The sequence below is a fragment of the Grampus griseus genome (assembly GCF_964374135.1).
Source record: "Grampus griseus genome assembly, chromosome: 6".
Classification (NCBI taxonomy): Eukaryota; Metazoa; Chordata; class Mammalia; order Artiodactyla; family Delphinidae; genus Grampus; species Grampus griseus.
The window spans coordinates 69,086,636-69,111,720 of record NC_139000.1 but is presented as its reverse complement, the minus strand read 5'-3'; the positions used below and the strand labels follow the sequence as shown (position 1 = coordinate 69,111,720).

General features: G+C 38.0%; 1 protein-coding gene across 1 annotated transcript in view; it reads right to left on the bottom strand.

Moving 5' to 3' along the window:
• The window catches only part of FOCAD (focadhesin), a 312,127-nt gene that overhangs the window by 241,497 nt on the left and 45,545 nt on the right, over positions 1 to 25,085 (bottom strand). The window contains exon 5 of the mRNA XM_082656700.1: positions 12,443 to 12,547. Within this exon, the coding sequence (XP_082512826.1) occupies positions 12,443 to 12,547 (105 nt within the window). The remainder of the gene's footprint in view (positions 1 to 12,442; positions 12,548 to 25,085) is intronic.

The window sequence follows — 25,085 nt, the reverse complement described above, 5'->3', positions numbered from 1 at the left end:
ATTAAAAAAAAAAAAAAAAAAAAGCTCTGCAAACTTTAAGATTAAAAATGCATAATAGGGACTTCCCTGGTGGCTCAGTGGTTAAGAATCCACCTGCCAATGCAGGGGACAAGGGTTCGATCCCTGGTCCGGGAAGATCCCACATGCCTCGGAGCAACTAAGCCCATGCGCCACAACTACTGAGCCTGCGCTCTAGAGTCCATGAGCCACAACTACTGGGCCTGTGCACCGCAGCTGCTGAAGCCCGCGCCCCTAGAGCCTGTGCTCTGCAACAGGAGAGGCCACCGCAGTGAGAGGCCCGCTCACTGCAGTGAGGAGTGGCCCTCGCTCACCACAATTGGAGAAAACCTGTGCGCAGCAACGAAGACCCAACTCAGCCAAAAAAAAAAAAAAAAAAGCATAATAAAAATTGTTAAGATTCCACAATAAAAAAAAAAAGATTCCACAATGAATATTACTATAAAAAAGAAAAATTAAACAATAATTGTGAATCATTATCTATCCTATAGAGTCTTAAGACAATGCATTTCATCCTTTCCAGAAAAAGACGACTTGGAGCAAAAATTATTTCAATTTTGACATTTTTGACTAATTTTCTTTTTTCTTTAGGTCTATAACGCAGATAGGGAAAAGATAAGATGACTTTGAAAAGAGACTTCATATCACAATGGTTCTGCCCTCACAATGAACCTTTCCCAGGATCCCTATTTTGAGAGGCAGGGTTTTAACGCAAAGGTGTCTGCCAATGTCAGAAGTCTGGAACTATTTTAGGTTCAAGGTGATGGCTGGGGGGAAACACACAGATATGGAGGGGTCCAAAACGTCTATTACTAAGTTACATCCTTGATTGGGGGGGGCGGGGGCGGCAGGAAACTAGAGATAAGATAAATAGGCTAAGGCAAAAATTACAACATTTTATGCTCTTCATTTATCAGCAAATTACCATATCGATTTTCGAATTAAGCATGCACACTTAGAAGAACTTATAAAATATTTTCTAGTGGCAATTGCCAACTGGAAGATTGTATAATATGTATAGATTATTATTTAGGTCTGATTTTAAATCCCAAGTGTAAACTCCAGGTGATTGGAACCATAAACTGTGAACAAAGACTTCCCTGGGTGGGAAAGAGGAGAGAAAAGAGGAAATGAAAACAGAAGCAAAACATGCAGTGCCACAGAAAGAATCAAACTGCAAAAAGATAGATGGGGGACTTCCCTGGCAGTCCAGTGGTTAAGACTCTGCACTTCTACTTCTGGGGGCTAGGGTTCAATCCCTGGCTGGGGAACTAAGGTCCCACATGCCGAAAAATAAAAAAGACAGATGGCCCTTGGAACGTATTATTGGCTATGCTTTCCCGATTACTGCCCTAGCTTCTTTCTTATCCTCAACTCTACTGAGCTTTCTCAGGGACAGATCTGACACTGATACCCCCTTCTTTCCCACCTTCTTTTTCCTAATTTCTGTAAAAAATTTCATTTATCCATTAATGCAAGAATTCACAAGCCCTCTGAAATTATATGCAAAATTTTGAGTACATGTACGTGTGTACATTTTCTAGGGGAAGGTACAAAACTTTTATGAGATTCTCAAAGAAGGTCCTGACCTCCCCTCCAAAAAAGGGTAAGTGCTAGTAAATTAAAGCTAAGTATACCTAAGGTAATTACTGCAATTCAGCCTTGTTAAACTCCTGCTTCCAAAAAAAACTATAAAGTACGCTTCTGTTTCCCAAAAAAAGTTACATATTATGTGCCTAGAAATGGTGGCTCCCCAACTACTGAAGTTTTTGTAACTTCAGCAAAATAAAACATATTAATGCATTCTAATGGTTCCAAACCCTATGGTAGCTTGACTGTAAAGTACAGACAATTTAATAATGGTGTCATGCTTCCTTTATGCTAAATAAAACCAAACATCTACACCTCAGGAGATCCCTTTAGATCATATATTCAACTGTTGAAATAATCAGCTCCCCAAAAAGCAAAATGCTTATTTTGACAACAGAAACATATGACAATAGCTGATGGTCAAAAAAATCAAAAAAACACTTGATTTTTTTTTCAAGTGTTACGGGATTCTAAGCAACCTCGTTAAGAAACAATAAATGCGACAAGGAAATTTGCATAGAAATGAGAAACAATAACAACTATTCTTAATTATAGAATAGGAGGTTTATTTTCAGGAACTTAGGAAAAGCAGCTTACCTCCAGAAATAAATGTAAAAGGGAATAACACTGAAAATTCATTGGACTTGGTATAAGTATACAAAAATATTACAGAATAAATAAAATGTGATATATCCATGCAGTGAAATATTATTCAGCCATAAAAGGAATGAAGTACTGAATCATGCTACAGTGTAGACGAACCTTAAAAACATTATGCTATGTGGAGGAAGCCAGACATAAAAGGCCACGTATTGTATGATTTTATTTATATGAAATGTCCAGAAGAGGCAAATCCAGAGATAGAAAAGTAAGCAGTGTTTTATATCTATAGTAGGAGGTATTACAGAAAGACTGCTAATAGGTATGGGGCTTCTTTTGGGGGTGATAAAAATGTTCTGGAATTAGATAGTGGTATAGTTGAACAACTTTGTGAGTATAATAAAAACCACTGACTTGTACACTTTAAAAGGGTGAATTTTATGGTATACAAATTATATCTCAATCAAAAAGGCATTAAAAAATATTCCAAACTTAACTCAGTCATATACTATTTTAATGTTAATTAACCTCTTTCGATTTTAGAAAAATTCATATGTCTCATGTGAAGCATACTGCCAATATAAATAATCATAATAACTTGGATTTCCCTTACAAAGAAAATAAGTTCAAATCAGAATCTCATTTATTACCTCAATATCTACGGTTGATATCTTAATTGTGCCCATTTTAAAGATGCAGATGTAGGAGGAAAGAAAGTTAACTGTCTTTGTCTAATGTCACTATGAAATAATATAACATTGTTGAGTGTTTTAACCATTTGTCCAGTGATTTCCAAACCTAGTTCCACATCAGAATCTCTTGAGACTTTTTAAAAATACACGGATTCTACGGACCCACACTGACTCCCACCCAAGCTTTCTAAATCAGAATCTATAGAGGTGGGGCTTCAGAATCTATAGATTAAGTGAATTCCCAGGGATTCCTACTATGTCCACATCTAAAGCATATCTATATCTCGACTGCCACTAGTAAATCTGAAGGGAGTGGTAGAGTTGGGAAATCACCATTTTGAAATTATCACAGTGAAAATTAATGGGGGTGGGGCAGCTGTGAGTTTAACAAGGAACAGGATATTTGCATGGTCTCGTAGCATCTTCCCCATAGACTGCTTATTAGTTACAAGAAGAAGATGATAACTATACAGTAGAGAAACCAGACATCACCTTGATGGAGTAATCAAAATTAAAATCACCAGTGAGGGGCAAGATGGACATCAGTCTCCAGATATGATATCCTGAGAAAGACATAGCATCACTTTTATAGTATTCAAAAATGTCAATGTTATAAAAGATAAAGGATGAGAAATTTTCCAAATAGTTCCAAATTTTAAAAGACTAAACAAATATGACAATTAAATGTAATATATGATCCTAAACTAGAGCCCATACACTAAAAATAAAAAGGAAAAAGGTATGAAAGGACATTATTAAAACAAATGGCAAAACTGGAATATGGACCATAGATAAAAGTATGATATCAATGTTAAATTTTCTTGATTTGATAACTGTACTCTGGTTATATATGAGAATATCCTTGTTCTTAGAAAGCATACCCTACTGAATATATGTAATCTACTCTCAAATATTTTTTTAATTATATAGAGAGATGGATAGGATAACGCAAATACGGCAAAGGGTAAAAAAATTGATGAATCTGGGTAAATGGCATATGGAAAATTTTTGTACTATTCTTGCACCTTTTCTGGAACTTTAAAATTCTTTCAAAATAAGTTTAAAAATAAAACTTTCAATGACTCCCCACTACTCTTTCTTTTAATAAATTTATTTATTTATTTATTTTTGGCTGCGTGGGGTCTTTGTTGCTGCGCGCAGGTTTTCCCTAGTTGCGTTGAGTGGGGACTACTCTTCGTTGCAGTGCACAGGCTTCTCATTGCGGTGGCTTCTCTTGTTGCAGAGCATGGGCTATAGGCACGTGGGCTTTAGTAGTTGTGGCGCACAGGCTCAGTAGCTGTGGCGCACGGGCTTAGTGGCTCCAAGGCATGTGGAATCTTCCCAGACCAGGGATCGAACCTGTGTCCCCTGCATTGGCAGGCAGGTTCTAAACCACTGCACCACCAGGGAAGCCTCCCCACTACTCTTTAAAGAAAGCCCAAAGCCTTTGCCATGGTCTTGTATCTTCTAAGCCATGCCCACCTCCCCTGGGCCTCTGTCTTGGCCTCTCCCTTCCTTGAACACTAAGCTCCAGGCACCCGGCCTCCTGTTAGTTCTCCTGGGGCACCAGGCTCTCTCACACAGCAGCAGCTAGGCACATGCTTTTCCCTAGATCTAGAAATGTTCTTGCACTCTTCGCATGGGTGACTCCATCTCACACACCAAAATGGGTATAAGAGAAAATGCAAAAAGGGCTTAATGCTGAGAAGCAGCTAGTTATCAAAATTAAAACTGGAGCTATATTTTGACATCCACAACTACAAACTGGTCTTAGTGCACTTTGTGTCAGTATTTACCTTGGGACTTTCTCTTGTTTCTGTTTGATGGCCCTAAGGAATGAATGTATTTGCCTTAAGAGATAAGTGAAAAAAAAAAAACAAAAACGGTATGAATCACAAAGTACCTCAGTCTTTTGGACACACATCTTTAAGTTCTTAAAACTAACTCTCCATCTAAATAAACTCATAACACTGCACAAAGAGATGCACAAATACACATAGAGTACATAACTTTCATCTACTCAGGGTATCACCATCCATCACTATTGGCCTTATCACCCATTTCAGAGCACACCATCTGCCAAAAACATTTAATATTCCCTTATTTCAGAAAGTACAGCTTGATGTTGATCAGACCAACCCTTTCCACAAATAAGATTCTCAACATTTGATATTTGTACATGTCAGCCACTGTCTGGCACATCAGAATGATGCACAAATTCTGGAACAAGCAGTTACTGCTCATGAATTCACAGCTATTTCCTCACTTCAGCTGAGGCAAGAGAGATCTTAAAAAGATTGCCATTATACGAATACACAGAGGAAAAATTAAAAGCAAAAGTACATGATAAAATTTTAAGGGAAAAAATGGCATATTACAGAGAAAATGAGCCTCTAATAATTTATGAATCATAAAAATTTAGTTTCGTCATTCTTGCTTGAAACCAAAATACCAGGCAAATGTTGGTTCTCTGCTGCACTTCCCATATGGTCAATGTTAGAGAATGTTGAAATAACTTAAAACATAGTGTGTTATTAAAAAGTGGAGTTCAGGGGCTTCCCTGGTGGCGCAGTGGTTGACAGTCCGCCTGCTGATGCAGGGGACACGGGTTCGTGCCCCGATCCGGGAGGATCCCACATGCTGCAGAGCGGCTGGCCCCGTGAGCCGTGGCCGCTGAGCCTGTGTGTCCGGAGCCTGTGCGTCCAGAGCCTGTGCTCCGCAACTGGAGAGGCCACAACAGTGAGAAGCCCGCATACCACAAAAAAAAAAAAAAAAAAAAAGGAAAAAAGAGGTTCATGAACAAGGAGCTCCCCTTCAAACTAACCAAAAGAAAATTCAGACCAAACAAAAAGGGCAGGGGAAAAACAAGCCTGAAGTAAAGGATATCTTACTAGTTGCTTTTTTTTTTTTTAACTGATTAGTATAAAAATTGTTCACAGGGTGGGAATGTAAATTGATACAGCCACTATGGAGCAGTATGGAGGTTCCTTAAAAAATGAAAAATAGAACTACCATACGACCCAGCAATCCCACTACTGGACATATACCCTGAGAAAACCATAATTCAAAGAGTCATGTACCACAGTGTTCATTGCAGCTCTATCTACAATAGCCAGGACATGGAAGCAACCTAAGTGTCCATTGACAGATGAATGGATAAAGAAGATGTGGCACATATATACAATGGAATATTACTCAGCCATAAAAAGAAACAAAATTGAGTTATTTGTAGTGAGGTGAATGGACCTAGAGACTGTCATACAGAGAGAAGTCAGAAAGAAAAACAAATACCGTATGCTAACACATATATATGGAATCTAAAAAAAAACGTTCTGAGGAACCTAGGGGCAGGACAGGAATAAAGACGCAGACATAGAGAATGGACTTGAGGACATGGGTAGGGGAAAGGGTAAGCTGGGACGAAGTGAGAGACTGGCATGGACTTATATACACTACCAAATGTAAAATAAATAGCTAGTGCGAAGCAGCCTCATAGCACAGGGAGATCAGCTCCGTGCTTTGTGACCACCTAGAGGGGTGGGATAGGGAGGGTGGGAGGGAGGGAGATGCAAGGGGGAGAGATATGGGGACATATGTATATGTATAACTGATTCACTTTGTTATAAAGCAGAAACTAACACACCATTGTAAAGCAATTATACTCCAATAAAAATGTTAAAAAAAATTGTTCACAGGTAAAAAGGGGCTTTTAAAGTTTTTGAAAACAGTTAAATGCCTAAACCAGAGGTCACAAACTGTTGCCCTTGGATTGCATCCTGTGAGCAAACGTGTTCAGTCTGCCTACCCTGTATTTTCAAAACTTGGAATTGCTTTCCAACATTTATTAGTGAGGATATTTCATATAAAATGTTATTAATATTGAAAGATCTGAAGGTATGGCAACAATGAAGCCCCACTGCCTCACTGCAACAATTGGCCAGTAGTTCTCAGTTGAACCAGCACACTGGAAACCATCTAGGAAGCTTTGAAAAATTACCAATGCTTGAGGCTGACCCCTACTCATTCTAGGGAGAGTCCAGGGAACTAATACATTTAAAAGTTCCTCAGTGGGCTCTAATGGTGCAACCAGAATTGAGACTCCTGGGCCTAGAGTTTCACACTTGACATATGCTCTTCGTTTAATCACAGCAGTCAAATGTGCTTCACTGTTCTTCCAGTTTACTCCCATCCTAAAAGGCACTGGGAATTGAAACTCCATTTAAATATCCCCATTTAATCTTTTTTAAGCCACTGAACTATAGAAGGGTCCAGTGACACAAAATGAACTTTATTGGCTACATACACTCTAATCTGATGTATCTCAAAGCACGATGGGTAGATCACTTCTGTATCCAAATCTCTTGTTAAAGTGCATGTTCCAGACACATATATGAAAAACTCTGAGCAAGAGCTCCTTATGCACTGTAAACACTAAATACCATCCTTGGTTTGTAGAAAGGTGCTGAGGGCTCTCTTCCCCTCCTGTTCCTACCAGCGTCTACTGTCTGACCATGCAGAACGCTAACTTGTTGGGATCATGGAATTACTCATTGAACAGAGAGCAGTGAGGTTTAAATCTCACTTGCATCCACACTTGGCTTGCTCTCATTGGATTGCTTTTCCATTAGAATTGCTGTTTCGTTCTGCTCTTGGACTCTCTAATGTCCATGGTAGACGCAGTAAGATGAACTTAGTGCCTAAGTTAGGAGCAAACAAAACTTTTGCCTTCCTAATACGGAACAGAGGCCAGGAGACATGATTAACCACCCAAGACCCCTCCCAGTCTACCCCAAGGGGCTCCCTGCAGCTAAGTACTACTAAGTTCATATATGGTACCACTAAGTTCCCAGGGGCTCAAGCAATATTGCTCAAGCATGATCCACAAATGACCTATATCCATCACCCAGCCGCTGTATTCCTGAGTCTCATTGCAAAACCTACTGAATGAATGAGAATCTCTGGCAAGTGGGCTTGAGAAGCTGTACTCATAACAAGCTCCCCAGGTGGTTCTTAGGCACAGGAAGTTTGAGAGCCACTGAGCTCTGGGTTCAACAAAGAGAAGACCCACTCTAAAGCTCCTTCAGGAAAGTCACAGGAACCAAGGGAAGCCCCTGGCTAACATTCTGGGTCCTCACATCTCCCTCTCTCTTCACTCCCTAACTGGAACGACTTAAGCAATTCAGGGCAGACCCATTTAAAATGACAACGTAAATACCCAGAAAAGAAACAGCTGGATCATGTGGCAGTTCTATTCTTAATTTTTTGAGGAATCTCCAAACTGTTTTCCATAGTGGCTGCACCAATTTACCTTCCCACCAACAATATATAAAGGTTCCCTTCTCTCCATATCCTCTCCAACACTTATTTCTTGCCTTTTTGATAATAGCCATTCAAACGGGCATGATGTGATATCTCACTGTGGTTTTGATTTGCATTTCTCTAATAAATACAGTGATGTTGAACATCATTTCCTGTGCCTGTTGGCCATCTGTAGGTCTCCTTTGGAAAAATGTCTACCCAGATCCTCTGTCCATTTTTTAATCAGGTTATTTCGTTTTTTGCTGTTGAGTTGTACAAGTTCTTTACATATTTTAGATATTAACCCCTTATTGGATATATGATTTGCAAATGTCTTCTTCTGGGTATTTATCAGAAGAATATGGAAACACTAATTCAAAAAGATATATGCACCCCAATGTTCATCACAGCATTATTTACAACAGCCAAGATATGGAAACAACCTAAGTTACCCATTGATGGATGTATGGATAAAGAAGATGTGGTACATATGTACAATTAAATACTACTTAGCCATAAAAAAAGATGAAATCTTGCCATTTGCAACCCCTGGATGGACATTGAGGGTAGTATGCTAAGTGAAGTGAGTCCAACGGAGAAAGACGAATACCATATGATTTCACTCACATGTGGAATATTAAAAATAAATAAACAAACAAAATAAACCACACAAAAGCAAACAAATAGATACCGAGAACAGATTAGTGATTACCAGAGGAGAAAGGAAGTAGGAGGAGGGAGAAACAGATAAATGGGATCAAATGTACGGTGACAGATGGAAACTAAACTTTTCGTGGTGAGCATGCTGTAGTGTATATAGGTCAAAATATAATGTTGTACACATGAAATAGTAATATAAACCGCTGTTACCTCAATTTTTAAAAAAATTTTAATAAAAAATAAGATGACCACATATTCTGTTTTACTATAATTCAAATTAATCAGCTATTAGGACAAAAAGAAGTGAGAAACACTTAAAATCCAACTGTATAGTAGCAGAGTCCTTAATACCATAAAAACACAGATGAGTTTCAGGCCCAGAAAGCTTATAATTATTTGTCATACTACTTCCATTTTAAATCAATCCTACGGCATAACCAGGGAACACCTTTCAGTGGAGTTCTAAGCTTCTCGTATCCTTTTTATGCTTTCATACAGAGCTCATCAGCCTTCCTCTCCAAGGCTGGATGATATTGCTAACCAACATGTGGCAAAGAAGATTCTAAAACAGCATGACAATTTTATGCTTGACTCAGGCAATCATAGCTCTCTTGAGGGAAATCTGCTCTCCAGGCTCACCTCTCCTGTGTTTCTGCCCACAATCCCCCCTGGAGGAACTTAAGACTCTTATACACTTGATTACACTCTACTGATTTATAGTGCCAAACAGCCATCCACATAAGGGCCCTCCATAAACATTACTGGATTATGCCAACTCAGGTGATTGATTCTGGTCCTCTTAATGTGCCACCACTCTACAGACAAACCTTATATATCCAGTATGATTTCAGCTCCTCAAACTAGGCTCCCTATCCACACCTTGCATCTATTGTCTTCTGAAAACAAGACTGCAGTTAAAAGAACCAACTACTGGAGAAAACTAATTCTAAATAGGAAAACAGGTGAAACATTATAGGTAACTGAAAGTTTCGCACTTGCACACAGTGAGGACAATCAGTATGAAAATGACACTAACTCTGATTCTTCTGTGTGACGGAAAATTTCCTTCTATCATCATCAAAACTAGTGCTTCTTAAACTTAAAGGTGCCTGTGAACTACCTGGAAAATCTTACTAAAATGTGGGCTCTAATTCAGATAATCTGAGATGGAGTCCGAGATTCTGCATTCCTAACAAGCTCCCAGGAACTGCTAATGCTGCTCATAGCTCTGCTACTTATAGCAGGTGGGGAAACAGCAGCATCAGCGTCAGTGTCAGTGTCAGCATCAGCATCACCTGGGAGCTTGTTAGACAAGAATCCTGAGTCCACCTTAGACCTAAGGAAAGAGAATCTGCCATTCAACAAGGTCTCAGGTGATCAGAATGCATAGTAGACAGCCGCTAACACACCATCTTATACTCACTGTCAGTCAGAATTGCCTGGGACCTTTTTGAAACTACAAAAGCTTAGGCCTCATGGCAGAGAATCTAATTCAGTTGGTCTAGGGTATTTCATTGTTCCTATTTTTGTTTGTTTTTAGGCATACCCGGGTGGTTCTGAGCAGCCAGTGTTGAGAACCATTGAATTAAAAATACCCAACTGGGTGGAGGAAAAAATAGAGCTACTGTTAATCGGTGAGGAATTTGAGGGAATGATGAAAATGTCCTAAAATTGGTTATTGCAATGATTACATGACTCTGTGAATATACTAAAAACCATTGAACTGTACCTTAAATGAGTCAGTTGTATGGTATATGAATTATTCTCAATAAAACTGTTATATAAAAATGTAAAACTTCAATAGCTTTCCTATTTTAAAATAGGTAAATAACTCCAACTGAACAACAATGAAGTGGAATTATTTTCCATTCTGGAACTCTGGCCCAAGAGGTTGAACTTCTTTCAAAAAAAGAGAACACACGTGCTTATACGACTCATCTAGAAACATTAAGTTCTGCTCATCTACTCCTTAGGTTCATTTCTGGTTAAGGTAATGCATATTTTAAAAAGAAAAGCAAATTTATCAATTTTGAAAACTTTCTCCTGCACACCCAAAGTTTCCATAGTATTTTCAAATAAATAATTTTCCTTTTGCTTCCCCAATTTAAAATAAACCAAGTTAACTAATAAGTTAACGATGAATTAACTAATCCATTGTACTACATTCTTCCATCTTTTCTGTGTTTTTGAAAACATTCAAAAAACATGTTAACAGGGACTTCCCTGGTGATCCAGTGGTTAAGACTCCATGCTCCCAATGCAGGGGGCCCGGGTTCGATCCTGGTCAGGGAACTAGATCTCGTGTGCCACAACTAAGACCCGGCACAGCCAAATAAATAAATAAATAATTTTTTAATTAAGAAAAAATATATAAAATGCAAATCTGACCTTGTTTTTAAAAAGTGACTTAAGAAACTCTCGATAATGTGCTCATAAAAATAAAGATGATAAATAGCATTAAAATATCAGGAAAATTATACTCCAATAAAGACATTAAAAAAAATCAGGAAAGATCACTGTAATATATGAGACACTGTTTACTTATTACCAAAAGGAAAGTACTATAAATATACGTAAGTAATAGGTACCACGTATTATTATACTTTGGAGAGGCACGCACAGCTTCTGATAGCTGTGGTGTCAAATGCTCAAAACTGCAGGTCTTGTATGCTCAAGCCAATGACAGTTCACAGGTATGATTTACTTTCCCTGTTGGATCGCCATAGCCTATGTAGGTCATTTTCCCCCAGAACCAGTGCCCTTGTTTCTGGTCTCATGGTCTCATTCTTCTGAAACGCATATTCTAGATGCATCACTGAACAGAGTTTTCAGGACAATATACACTGGTTACATGGCACCTTCTGGGATCCCCTGCTCACTAAGGAGCCCCTCTCTTAAGAAATGACTTTCTAGGACCTTCAAGGCAATGGTTAAGGTCACCTTCAAAAGTAAGCATGACGCCTTCCCTTATCCAAACTCTCCCATAAAATCCAATATATTTCAACATAACTGTTGCTGTGTATAGTTTCTTTTAAAATAATTCTACCATGTTACATTCTGTAGATGACCAAAAAAAAAAAAGGCAAATCAATGCTCCTAAGTACTGACCTTGCCCTGGGTAATAACCCTTGAATAGTCCTCCTATTACTTTTTATAGTGAGGAAGTTTACCCTCCTGCCTAAACTAAGCCCCTCCTGCTCTTAGTACATCTGTCCAATGAACTCCTCAGTTTTCATAGTATTGGGAAGATGGTTCTATATCCCAGAGCAAAACAAATGACCTGAATTTTGGATAAAAGATTCCAATTTCAAGGAAACAACCCTGAAAGCCACGTTGTAGTCAACTCTATCTCAATATATAGTAGTCAACTCTATCTCAATCCTGTCTCTTTGAAATACTAACTCAGCATATAGTAGTCAACTCTATCTCAATCCTGTCTCTTTGAAATACTAAGAGAGGGCAAGACTCACAGTCCTTGCTGAGTTAAATATACTAATTCTTAAAGGATTAGCATGTCTCAATTCATAACTTATTTAACAATTCACCAAAAAAAAAAGTTTCAAAAGAAAGGAGAAAAGGCATACCTAATATTATATATATCCTGAATATTCTTCTCTCCACCATGTCCTTCCTTAAGAGCTTGCATTTGTAATAATTTCATAATGGCTTTTATCAAGCCGTGTGTATCCCTGTAAAGAAACACAACAACATGTCAAATGTTATAAAGTGAATATTCCAATCAGGTACGTAATCCTACCACTTTTAAATAGTTGAACACTTGCCACCCACACTGAACAGGAGCCATCCACACACACCCAGCTTACTGCACAGCACAGCCAAGAATAGGCCTACAAGCTCCCATTCAACACATTGAAAGGAGGAGCAGTGGAGCCAAAGAATCAAACCACTAACCTATCAATCACCTCCATACATGCACTTGGGGGAAAATCAATCAGGAAAAAGGAAACACTAACCCACATAACTGCAGGCAGTGACCACATCAGTTACCCGCACTGAATAATCAAGTCCTTCATTTATAAATATTAGCAGACCATGAATAATAACCAGACATATGAAATGGAACAGCCACTCAAAAAAGTGGGACAGGGGACCAATCAGAGAAAATAACCCCCATTAAAACAAAGTTAATGGAAGTGGGGAACAGAAATTTAAGTTTTCTCATCCTCTGTAACAGGCAGCAGGATAATAAATCAAAAAGAAGGCCTGCCCTTTTTTATTTTTTTCCCTGTTATTAATTATTTTAAATTGTGAAACAGGATTTTACTCCAGCATTACTGAGGTAAAACTGACAAATACAATTGTAATATAATGTGTACAACATGATTTACATGTACATTGTAAAATGGCTGCCATAATCAAGTTAATTCACACATCACTTCACAGTTACTTTTTCTTTTTTTTTGGTAAAAACACTAAATACTCTCTTAGCAAATTTCAAGTACACAATACAGTACTGTTGACTACAGTTACCACGTTGTACATTAGATCCTCAGAACTTATTCATCTTATAACTGGAAGTTTGTATCTTTTGACCAACCTCTCCCCATTTCTCCCACCCAGCCCCCGGCAACAATATCTGTTCAACTTCTTTTTTTACATTCCACATATAAGTGGTACCATCCAGTATTTATCTTTCTCTGTCTGGGTTATTTCACTTAGCACGATACCCTTCAGGTTCATCCACGAGTCACAAATTACCCTGCCCTTTTTAAATAAGATGCACCTTCGGAACAAAAAAGAAATCTTAGAAATAAAGATTACCCGTTAAATTTTTAAAAAGTAATATTTTTAAAATCATGGTTGTTCATATTTACAGATCATCTATTGTAAGCTAAGTACTCTCCTAAGAGCTTAACGTGTATTGTGTCACTGCTACCTAGAAATCACTTTCAACAATCATCGACAGGAAGACACTGGAACTCACCAAAAAAGATACCCCACATCCAAAGACAAAGGACAGGACAAAATGAGACGGTAGGAGGGGTGCAATCACAATAAAATCGAATCCCATAACTGCTGAGTGGGTGACTCACAAACCTGACAACACTAATACCACAGAAGTCCACCCACTGGAGTGAACGTTCTGAGCCCCAGGTCAGGCTTCCCAACCTGAGGGTCTGGCAACGGGAGAAGGAATTCCTAGAGAATCAGACTTTGAAGCCTAGAGGGACTTGATTGCAGGACTTCAACAGGACTGGGGGAAACAGAGACTACACTCTTGGAGGGCACACACAAATTAGTGTGCGCATCGGGACCCAGGGGAAGGAGCAGTGACCCCAGGGGAGACTGAACCAGACCTACCTGCTAGTGTTGGAGGGTCTTCTGCAGAGGCAGGGGTTGGCTGTGTGTCACCATGAGGACAAGGACACTGGCAGCAGAAGTTCTGGGAAGTACTCCTTGGCTTAAACCCTCCCAGAGTCTGCCATTAGCCCCACCAAAGAGCCCAGGTAGGCTCCAGTGTTGGGTCGCCTCAGGCCAAACAATCAACAGGGAGGGAACCCAGTCCCACCCATCAGCAGACAAGGAGATTAAAGTTTTACTGAGCTCTGCCCACCAGAGCAACAGCCAGCTCTACCCACTACCAGTCCCTCCAACTAGGAAACTTGCACAAGCCTCTTACATAGCCTCATCCACCAGAGGGCAGACAGCAAAAGCAAGAAGAATTACAACCCTGCAGCCTGTGGAACAAAAACCACATTCACAGAAAGACAGACAAGATGAAAAGGCAGAGGGCTATGTACCAGAAGAAGGAACAAGATAAAACCCCAGAAAAACAACTAAATGAACTGGATATAGGCAATCTTCCAGAAGAAGAATTCAGATTAATGATAGTGAAGATGATCCTGGACCTCAGAAAAGGAATGGAGGCAAAGGTCGAGAAGATGCAAGAAATGTTTAACGAAGACCTAGAAGAATTAAACAACAAACAAACAGATGAACAGTACAATAACTGAAATGAAAAATACACTAGAAGGAATCAATAGCAGAATAACTGAGGCAGAAGAACAGATAAGTGACCCGGAAGACAGAATGGTGGAATTCACTGCTGTGGAACAGAATAAAGAAAAAAGAATGAAAAGAAATGAAGACAGCCTAAGAGACCTCTGGGACAACATTAAATGCAACAACAGTTGCATTATAGGGGTCCCAGAAGGAGGAGAGAGAGAGAAAGGACCCAAGAAAATATTTGAAGCGATTATAGTCGAAAACTTCCCTAACATGGGAAAGGAAATAGCCACCCAAGTGCAGGAAGCGCGGAGAGTCCCATACAGGATAAACCCAAGGAGAAACATGAAGAGACACACAGTAATCAAATTGGCAAAAATTAAAGACAAAAAAAAATTATTGAAAGCAGAAAGGGAAAAACGACAAATAACATACAAGGGAACTCCCATAAGCTTAACAGCTGATTTCTCAGCAGAAACTCTACAGGCCAGAAGGGAGTGGCATGACATATTTAAAGTGATGAAAGTGAAAAACCTACAACCAAGATTACTCTACCCGGCAAGGATCTCATTCAGTTTCTACTGAGAAATCAAAAGCTTTACAGACAAGCAAAAGCTAAGAGAATTCAGCACTACCAAACCAGCTGTACAACAAATGCTAAAGGAACTTCTCTAAGTGGGAAACACAAGACAAGAAAAGGACCTACAAAAACAAACCCAAAACAATTAAGAAAATGGTAATAGGAACATACATATCGACAATTACCTTAAACGTGAATGGATTAAATGCTCCAACCAAAAGACACAGGCTCGTTGAACAGATACAAAAAACAGGACCCATATATATGCTGTCTGCAACAGACCCACTTCAGACCTAGGGACACATGCAGACTGAAAGTGAGGGGATGGAAAAAGATATTCCATGTAAATGGAAATCAAAAGAAAGCTGGAGTAGCAATACTCATATCAGATAAAATAGACTTTAAAATAAAGAATGTTACAAGAGACAAGGAAGGACACTACATAATGATCAGGGATCAATCCAAGAAGAAGATATAACAATTATAAATAAATATGCACCCAACATAGGACCACCTCAATACATAAGGCAACTACTAACAGCTATAAAAGAGGAAATCACCAGTAACACAATAATAGTGGGGGATTTTAATACCTCACTTACACCAATGGACAGATCATCCACACAGAAAATTAACAAGGAAACACAAGCCTTAAATGAACCAAAAGACCAGATGGATTTAACTGATATTTACAGGACATTCCATCCAAAACAGCAGATTACACTTTCTTCTCAAGTGCACACGGAATATTCTCCAAGATATATCACATCTTGGGTCACAAATCAAGCCTCAGTAAATTTAAGAAAATTGAAATCATATCAAGCATCTTTTCTGACCACAACGCTATGAGATTAGAAATCAATTACAGGGAAAAAAAACGTAAAAAAACACAAACACATGGAGGCTAAACAATACATTACTAAACAACCAAGGGATCACTGAAGAAATCAAAGAGGCAATCAAAAAATACCTAGAGACAGATGACAATGAAAACAGGACAATCCAAAACCTATGGGATGCAGCAACAGCAGTTCTAAGAAGGAAGTTTATAGCAATACAATCCTACCTCAAGAAACAAAAAACATCTCAAATAAACAATCTACCTTACACCTAAAGGAACTAGAGAAAGAAGAACAAACAAAACCCAAAGTTAGTAGAAAGAAAGAAATCATAAAGAACTGAGCAGAAATAAATGAAGTAGAAACAAAGAAGACAATAGCAAAAATCACTAAAACTAAAAGCTGGTTCTTTGAGAAGATAAACAAAATTGATAAACCATTAGCCAGACTCATCAAGAAAAAGAGGGTGAGGACTCAAATCAATAAAATTACAAATGAAAAAGGAGAAGTTACAACAGACACCGCAGAAATACAAAGCATCCTAAGAGACTACTACAAGCAACTCTATGCCAATAAAATGGACAATCTGAAGAAATGGACAAACTCTTAGAAAGGTATAACCTTCCAAGACTGAACCAGGAAGAAATAGAAAATATGAACAGACCACTCACAAGGAATGAAATTGAAACTACTATTAAAACTCTTCCAACAAACAAAAGTCCAGGACCAGATGGCTTCACAGGCTAAATCTATCAAACATTTAGAGAAGAGCTAACACCCATCCTTCGCAAACTCTTCCAAAAAATTGCAGAGGAAGGAACACTCCCAAACTCATTCTATGAGGCCACCATCACCCTGATACCAAAACCAGACAAAGATACTACAAAAAAAGAAAATTACAGACCAATAACACTGATCAATATAGATGCAAAAATCCTCAACAAAATACTAGCAAACAGAATCCAACAACACATTAAAAGGATCATACACCATGATCAAGTGGGATTTATCCCAGGGATGCAAGGATTCTTCAATATAAGTAAATCAATCAATGTGATACACTATATTAACAAACTGAAGAATAAAAACCATATGACCATCTCAATAGATGCAGAAAAAGCTTTTGACAAAATTCAACACCGATTTATGATAAAAACTCTCCAGAAAGTGGGCATAGAGGGAACCCACCTCAACATAATAAAGGCCATATATGACAAACCCACAGCAAACATCATTCTCAATGGTGAAAAACTGAAAGCATGTCCACAAGATCAGGAACAAGACAAGGATGTCCACTCTCACCACTATTATTCAACATAGTTTTGGAAGTCCTGGCCATGGCAATCAGAGAAGAAAAAGAAATAAAAGGAATCCAAATTGGAAAAGAAGAAGTAAAACTGTCACTGTTTGCAGGTGACATGATACTATACATAGAGAATTCTAAAGATGCCACCAGAAAACTACTAGAGCTAATCAATGAATTTGGTAAAGTTGTAGGATACAAAATTAATGCACAGAAATCTCTGGCATTCCTATCACTGATGATGAAAAATATGAAAGAGAAATTAAAGAAACACTCCCATTTACCCTTGCAACACAAAAAATAAAATACCTTGGAATAAACCTACCTAGGGAGACAAAAGACCTGTATGCAGAAAACTATAAGACACGGCTGAAAGAAATTAAATATAACACAAACAGATGGAGAGATACACCATGTTCTTGGATTGGAAGAATTAATATTGTGAAAATGACTATACTACCCAAAGCAATCTACAGATTCAATGCAATCCCTATCAAATTACCAATGGCATTTTTTACGGAACTAGAACAAAAAAATCTTAAAATTTGTATGGAGACACAAAAGACCCCGAATAGCCAAAGCAGTCTGGAGGGAAAAAGATGGAGCTGGAGGAATCAGACTCCCTGACTTCAGACTATCCTACAAAGCTACAGTCATCAAGACAATGTGGTACTGGCACAAAAACATAAATATAGATCAATGGAACAGGATAGAAATCCCAGAGATAAACCCACACACCTATGATCAGCTAATCTATGACAAAGGAGGCGAGGATATACAATGGAGAAAAGACAGTCTCTTCAATAAGTGGTGCTGGGAAAACTGGACAGCTACATGTAAAAGAATGAAATTAGAACACTCCCTAACACCATACACAAAAATAAACTCAAAATGGATTCGAGACCTAAATGTAAGACTGGACACTATAAACCGCTTAGAGGAAAACATAGGAAGAAAACTCCTTGACATAAATCACAGCAAGATCTTTTTTTATCCACCTCCTAGAACAATGGAAATAAAAATAAAAATAAACAAATGGAACCTAATGAAATTTAAAAGCTTTTGCAAAGGAAACTACAATCAAGACGAAATGACAACGCTCAAAATGAAAGAAAATATTTGCAAACGAATCAACGGACAAAAGATTAATCTCCAAAATATATAAATAGCTCATGCAGCTCAATATTAAAAAAACAAACAACCCAATCCAAAAATGGGCAGAAGACCTAAATAGACATTTCTCCAAAGAAGACATACAGATGGCCAAGAAGCACATGAAAAGCTGTTCAACACCACTAATTATCAGAGAAATGCAAATCAAAACTACAATGAGGTATCACCTAACACCAGTTAGAATGGGCATCATCGGAAAATCTACATACAACAAATGCTGGAGAGGGTGTGGAGAAAAGGGAACCCTCTTGCACTGTCGGTGGGAATGTAAATTGATACAGCCACTATGGAGAACAATATGAAGGTTCCTTAAAAAACTAAAAACAGAATTACCATATGACCCAGCAATTCCACTACTGGGCATATACCCTGAGAAAACCATAATTCAATAAGAGTCATGTACCACCATGTTCATTGCAGCTCTATTTACAATAGCCAGCTCATGGAAGCAACCTAAATGCCCATTGACAAACGAATGGATAAAGAAGATGTGGTACATATATATACAATGGAATATTACTCAGCCATAAAAAGGAATGAAATTGAGTCATTTGTAGAGACGTGGATGGATCTAGAGACTGTCATACGGAGTGAAGTAAGTCAGAAAGAGAAAAACGAATATCGTATATTAACGCATATATGTGGGACCTAGAAAAATGGTACAGATGAACTGGTTTGTAGGGCAGAAATTGAGACACAGATGCAGAGAACAAACGTATGGACACCAAGGGGGTAAAGTGGCGGGGGGGTGGTGGTGGTGGTGGTGGTGATGAATTGGGAGATTGGGATTGACATGTATACACTGATATGTATAAAATGGATAACTAATAAGAACCTGCTGTTTAAAAAAATAAATAAAATAAAAGTCAAAAAAAAACAAAAAAGAAATCACTTTTAACTTTATCTCCAGCCAAGACAAGACTTGGACTTAATTAATTGATATCTTTTGGGGCAATTACGTAAGATGTTATTTAGTGTACTCTTTCATGGCATTTAAAATTTTACAGCTTATGCAAGGTTTGGTCGCACTGTCCCATACAGTAGCCAATGGCCACATGTGGCTACTGAGCACTTGTAACGTGGCTAATCCACATTGGGATGTGCTGTTGTGTAAAATACATGCTGAATTTAAAAGACTTAGAAGACAAAAAAGACTGTAAAATATCGTGTAGTTTTTTATACTGATTATATATTGAAATAATATATTTGAAATGTGGGGTTACATAAAATATATTATTAAAGTTAATATCAACCATTTCTTTTTACTTTTTAATACAGCTACTAGAAAATTTTGAATTATAAATGTGGCTCACAGTTGTGGCTCATAGTACAATATATTTCTATTTCATAGCACTGCTGGAGACACTCACATGGTTTTTTTCCTAAGTGGATTCTTTGGTGAGCAGTGAGGTTTCTCTTGCAGTTGAAGCATTTCCCACAATCTATACAACAGTATGTTTTCTTTTTCACATGGATCCTCTTATGACCATGCAGTGCAGATTAATGAATGAGTGTTTTGTGATGGATATCACAGGTGTATGGTTTCTCTCCTGTATGGATCCTCTGGTGAAGACAGAGGCCTCAACACTGCATGAAGCCTGTTCCCTAAGATTCTCTTTCCTGTGTGTGTTCTCTGCTGGACATCAAACTGAGGTTCAGCTTTTCTCACATACTCTACATTGGTATTGTGTCAATTCTACTTTGCCTTCATCAAAAATATGGCTAGTTGGGCCTCCCTGGTGGCGCAGTGGTTGACAGTCCGCCTGCCGATGCAGGGGACACGGGTTTGTGCCCCGGTCCGGGAAGATCCCACATGTCGCGGAGCAGCTAGTCCTGTGAGCCATGGCCGCTGAGCCTGCGCGTCCAGAGCCTGTGCTCCGCAACAGGAGAGGCCACAACAGTAAGAGGCCCGTGTACTGCAAAAAAAAAAAATTTATATATATATATATATATATATATATATATATATATATATGGCTAGTTAATTCCACTGAGACTCAATAGAAATTAAAAAGTAAATTTTTTAAAAACTTGGGGTGACATGCTGTTGTCTTAGGAATGTCTGATGGCATGATATCTCCTTGGGAACCAAGGTACTGTCTTATTTTCTTCCTTCGAGACTGCTCAGATTCTTCTGAGAACCTTCTCTGTTGACACCCTGAGCTTCTAGAATCCTCCTCCTCTAAAGCTTAGGAAGAAGATACCTCAGCATCCAATCTTTTAGAATAAATTCCTTCATTGCAATTCTTCACACCATTCACTTTTACAGAATGAGAACCATTCTGTAGCTAAGGATCCCAGACTTTAAGGAATGCTACCTTCCAGTATATGCCCCAGCTCTTCACAACCCTGTACACTTTCCTTTACAGAGATCTGGAGAGTCTTCAGCATGGAAACTGTAACTGCTCTATCACCAATTTATCAAGAACCTATTCCTGGGTGTGAATGTCCGACCTCAGTCACAGGCCTCAGTGCTGCTGTCTTGCTTTTTGAAAGTTAATCTTCAGGATGACACAAAACCCTATGGCTCTGACCCAGGTCTGTGCCTAGATTTTTATACAAGACCATGAAATCTGAGGTCTGTAGCTATATTTAGTAGATAAATTCTAATCATCACTGAATCAGTGAGCAGTTCCATATTCCAGTATCCGACTGAGACCTATCAGAGGAGTCTGCCCTGGTTTACCTTGGTGAGAGGGTCACTACGTGTTCAGAAGTCTCCTTGTCTTCTTGTCTGCAATGTTTACACAACTGGTAATCAGCTTTAAAGTCTGATTTAAGCTAAAATGACTCCATTTATGTATGGTTGAAATGGAAAAAGTCCAAGCCTCACCTAGTAACCTCATAAGGCCACTCTCTGGACCTAATGATTAGTTTAAAGAGTACTCATTTTAGATGATCAATTTTGACGGAATTTCTGACTGAATTTCTTCCAAGAAATATGGTTTCATTAAATAATCCCTTTTTGCATGTAAAACTATATTGGTTTTCCTTATTTCCTTATTTCCTTATTCCTTATTTCCTTATTTCCTTTCCTTATTAATGATTTATTTGTCATATGACTAGAGTTTTACAGAAGACAGATAACGGACTTATGATTTTTAACCAATTTGGGTCACCTACCCCTTTATGAAAGCACTAGAATCCCAGAGAAAAGCACATACATCCTATGTGCATTTAATTCCAGGGAGTTCCCAGAACCACTGAGGCTGGTAAATTAACTCCAGTTTTTTAACCTTTAAGTTACATCTTGTTTTATTTGTGGATCCAGACTTTACTGTGTGGATAATTGAGTCCACACTATATATATATATATATATATATTTTTTTTTTTTTTTTTTTTTTTCTGTACGCGGGCCTCTCGCTGTTGCGGCCTCTCCCGTTGCGGAGCACAGGCTCCGGACGCGCAGGCTCAGCGGCCATGGCTCACGGGCCCAGCCGCTCCGTGGCATGTGGGATCTTCCCGGACCGGGGCACGAACCCGTGTCCCTTGCATCGGTAGGCAGACTCCCAACCACTGCACCACCAGGGAAGCCCCCACACTATATTTTAAGCAAGAGTGTAACATGAATAGATTATAATTTTTGAAAGATGATGGCATTAATCAAATCACGTGTAGATCCATTCAAATAGTAACACATTGCCTAAATTCAAGTATTTTAGAATAATTTCTTAAATTATTTAAATATTTCAAGTGGGCTGAGAGGGATGGTTTCAGATTTGTATTTAAATCCCTGCTTTAATTCTAATTAGCTAGGGAATGTTGGGCAAGCCACTTAATGTCCAGAAGCCTCAACATCCTCACCTGTACAAGAGAATCATAATAATAAGCCCACCTCTGTGTTGTTTTAAAGAATAAATAATACTATGTCAGTAAAGTACCTGGTTATTTTTTCCATGAATTGTGATAATCTAATATGGTAACTGTACCATAAAGATTATGATGCTTTTCCCTTTGTAAGGTTATGCAAACAGAAGTTTCAGAGTTCATGAATGCTAAAACCTAGAATGTTCCTAAAAATAACTACAGTTAAGTCCTAAATGCCTAAATCCTAGTATTTTCCATCTTTCTTCAAAAAACCCTCTATTTATTGTTTTCAAGCCATTTTTACTCTGAATCTGAGATCTGCTCTTACAAAATTAAAAATTTTTATATGAAATCTGTATAATTGCAGAAAGAGGTTACAAGAGTTTGAATAGTGCTAAAAATCAAAATAATAAAATAGAAGAAAACATAACCTTTAGAGAAGCAAAAATCAAAGAAAGGATAGAAGAAAAATTCACTAGACCTAAGTCTTCAAACTGAAAGGGCTACCAAGTGCTAGGCAAGATGACTGAAAAAATTTCTGACATTTCCCAAATCCATAGGTAAAGAGAAAATTCTATGAACTTTAAGTTATAAAATAAAATCTATAAAATAAAGAATATTAGACTGACATCATTTCTAATTTGGCATCAGAATTCTCATCTGCAACACTAAATGAAGCAATGTATATGGAATTATGAGAGAAAGGTTTATATAACTTAATAAATCTAACCCCCGTCCCCAAAAAGACTAAGAATAATGTAAGAAGACAAAAGAAATATTTTTCAGACACAGTATTCTGAAAAATTTTCTTCAAGAGGTTCTCCAGTTAAAATATAATGCGGGATGATTGCACAATTTTGTAAATATACCAACAACCACTGAATTGCACACTTTAAAAGAATAGTTTAAATATGTGAATTATATCTCAATAAAGTTATTATTTTTTTAAGATAAAGCATAAGAAAGAAATGAAGTGGTAGAAAGATATAGCCTACAAAGAACTTGTTCAGAATGAATACCAGAAGAATTTACAATCAAGTCTTTAACATTTTTCAAATGTCACTATAAAGTTTAAAGCAATTGTTAAGAGAGGTTTTGGAGGGGAAAAGTACAAAAAAGAGAGAAAAAAAAGACAATCTGTCATAAAAATTCCAGATCACTTTAGCAAATTTAGTGGGGAGGGTTTTCAGGGGAAAGAAAACATAAAATTAAGATAAGAGATAACCTGCGATGAAATATTTATAACACATATGACAAAGGGTTAATATATATAAAACAAAAAACAGCAACAAAATAAGGCAGATCATATGATAGAAAAATGAGCAGAGAATATAGATATGCAGATCACAGAAGAGGATGATTCATAATATCCAGTGTTAATGAGTGAATGGGGAATAAGCATTTTCAGGTTGAGCATACATTCATTCAGACTTTATGGAGGGCAATTTAGCAGTGTCCATAAAAATTTTAAATGAACAGTCTTTTTCCCATAAATTGCATTTGTAAGAACCTATCATATAGAAATACCCTTACATATGCCCAAAAGAAGATCTTACAAGGCATTTGTTATCTTAAAGAAATGGAAGAAGAAAACTACGTTTGCCAATAGAGAAATATTTAAAATATGACACAATCATATTATAGAATAGTCTGCAGCTATTAATAAAGATGCAAACAGATCTATGAAAAGATGTCCAACACATATTAAGTGGAAAAAAAGCAAGTTTTAGAACAATATACATATGAATAAGATACCCAATTTTAAAACACATGGAATGTATAGGCTTATAAATACTTTTTTTTTTTTTGCGGTACGCGGGCCTCTCACTGTTGTGGCCTCTCCCGCTGCGGAGCACAGGCTCCGGACACGCAGGCTCAGCGGCCATGGCTCACCCAGCCGCTCCGCGGCATGTGGGGTCTTCCCGGGCCGGGGCACGAACCCACGTCCCCTGCATCGGCAGGCGTACTCTCAACCACTGCGCCACCAGGGAAGCCCTTATAAATACTTTTTTATACATCTAGATATGGGGCTCCAATTTCACTGGAATTAGCTGGTCCCTGATTCCACGTGCCTGGATCTGATTTCAGATCACCCTAGCTTTACCTATACTCCAGAGGAAACCAAGGCCAATATTTGGAGAAATCTCTGAGCCACTCTACTCTCCCTGAGCCTTTCCAGACTGTCACTTCCTAGTTTCCACCAGGGCCCAACAGGAAAGTGAATTTTTTAAAAAGAAGAAAAGAAAGAGAAAATGGTAAAAAGGAGAAATTTTACCACTTACTACTTTCACAAGTGCCATTGTTCGAGTTTTCAAAAATGTATGCACTACTTTTATTTTTTTATTAGTGAAAAAAAGGAAGACAAAAGATTTATAATCTCAAGGTGAGGAAGGACCACTGAACACAAAAAGAAGATTAAACCTGATCTCCTAGATATACAGTATGAGCAGAAATTTAAGTAAATAATGAAATAACCACCGTGTCTTTTATTTAGAACCTGCCTTCACAGTTTAGCACAGACACAAAAACATGTTAACTCGAGGAAGTAGACTTCTGA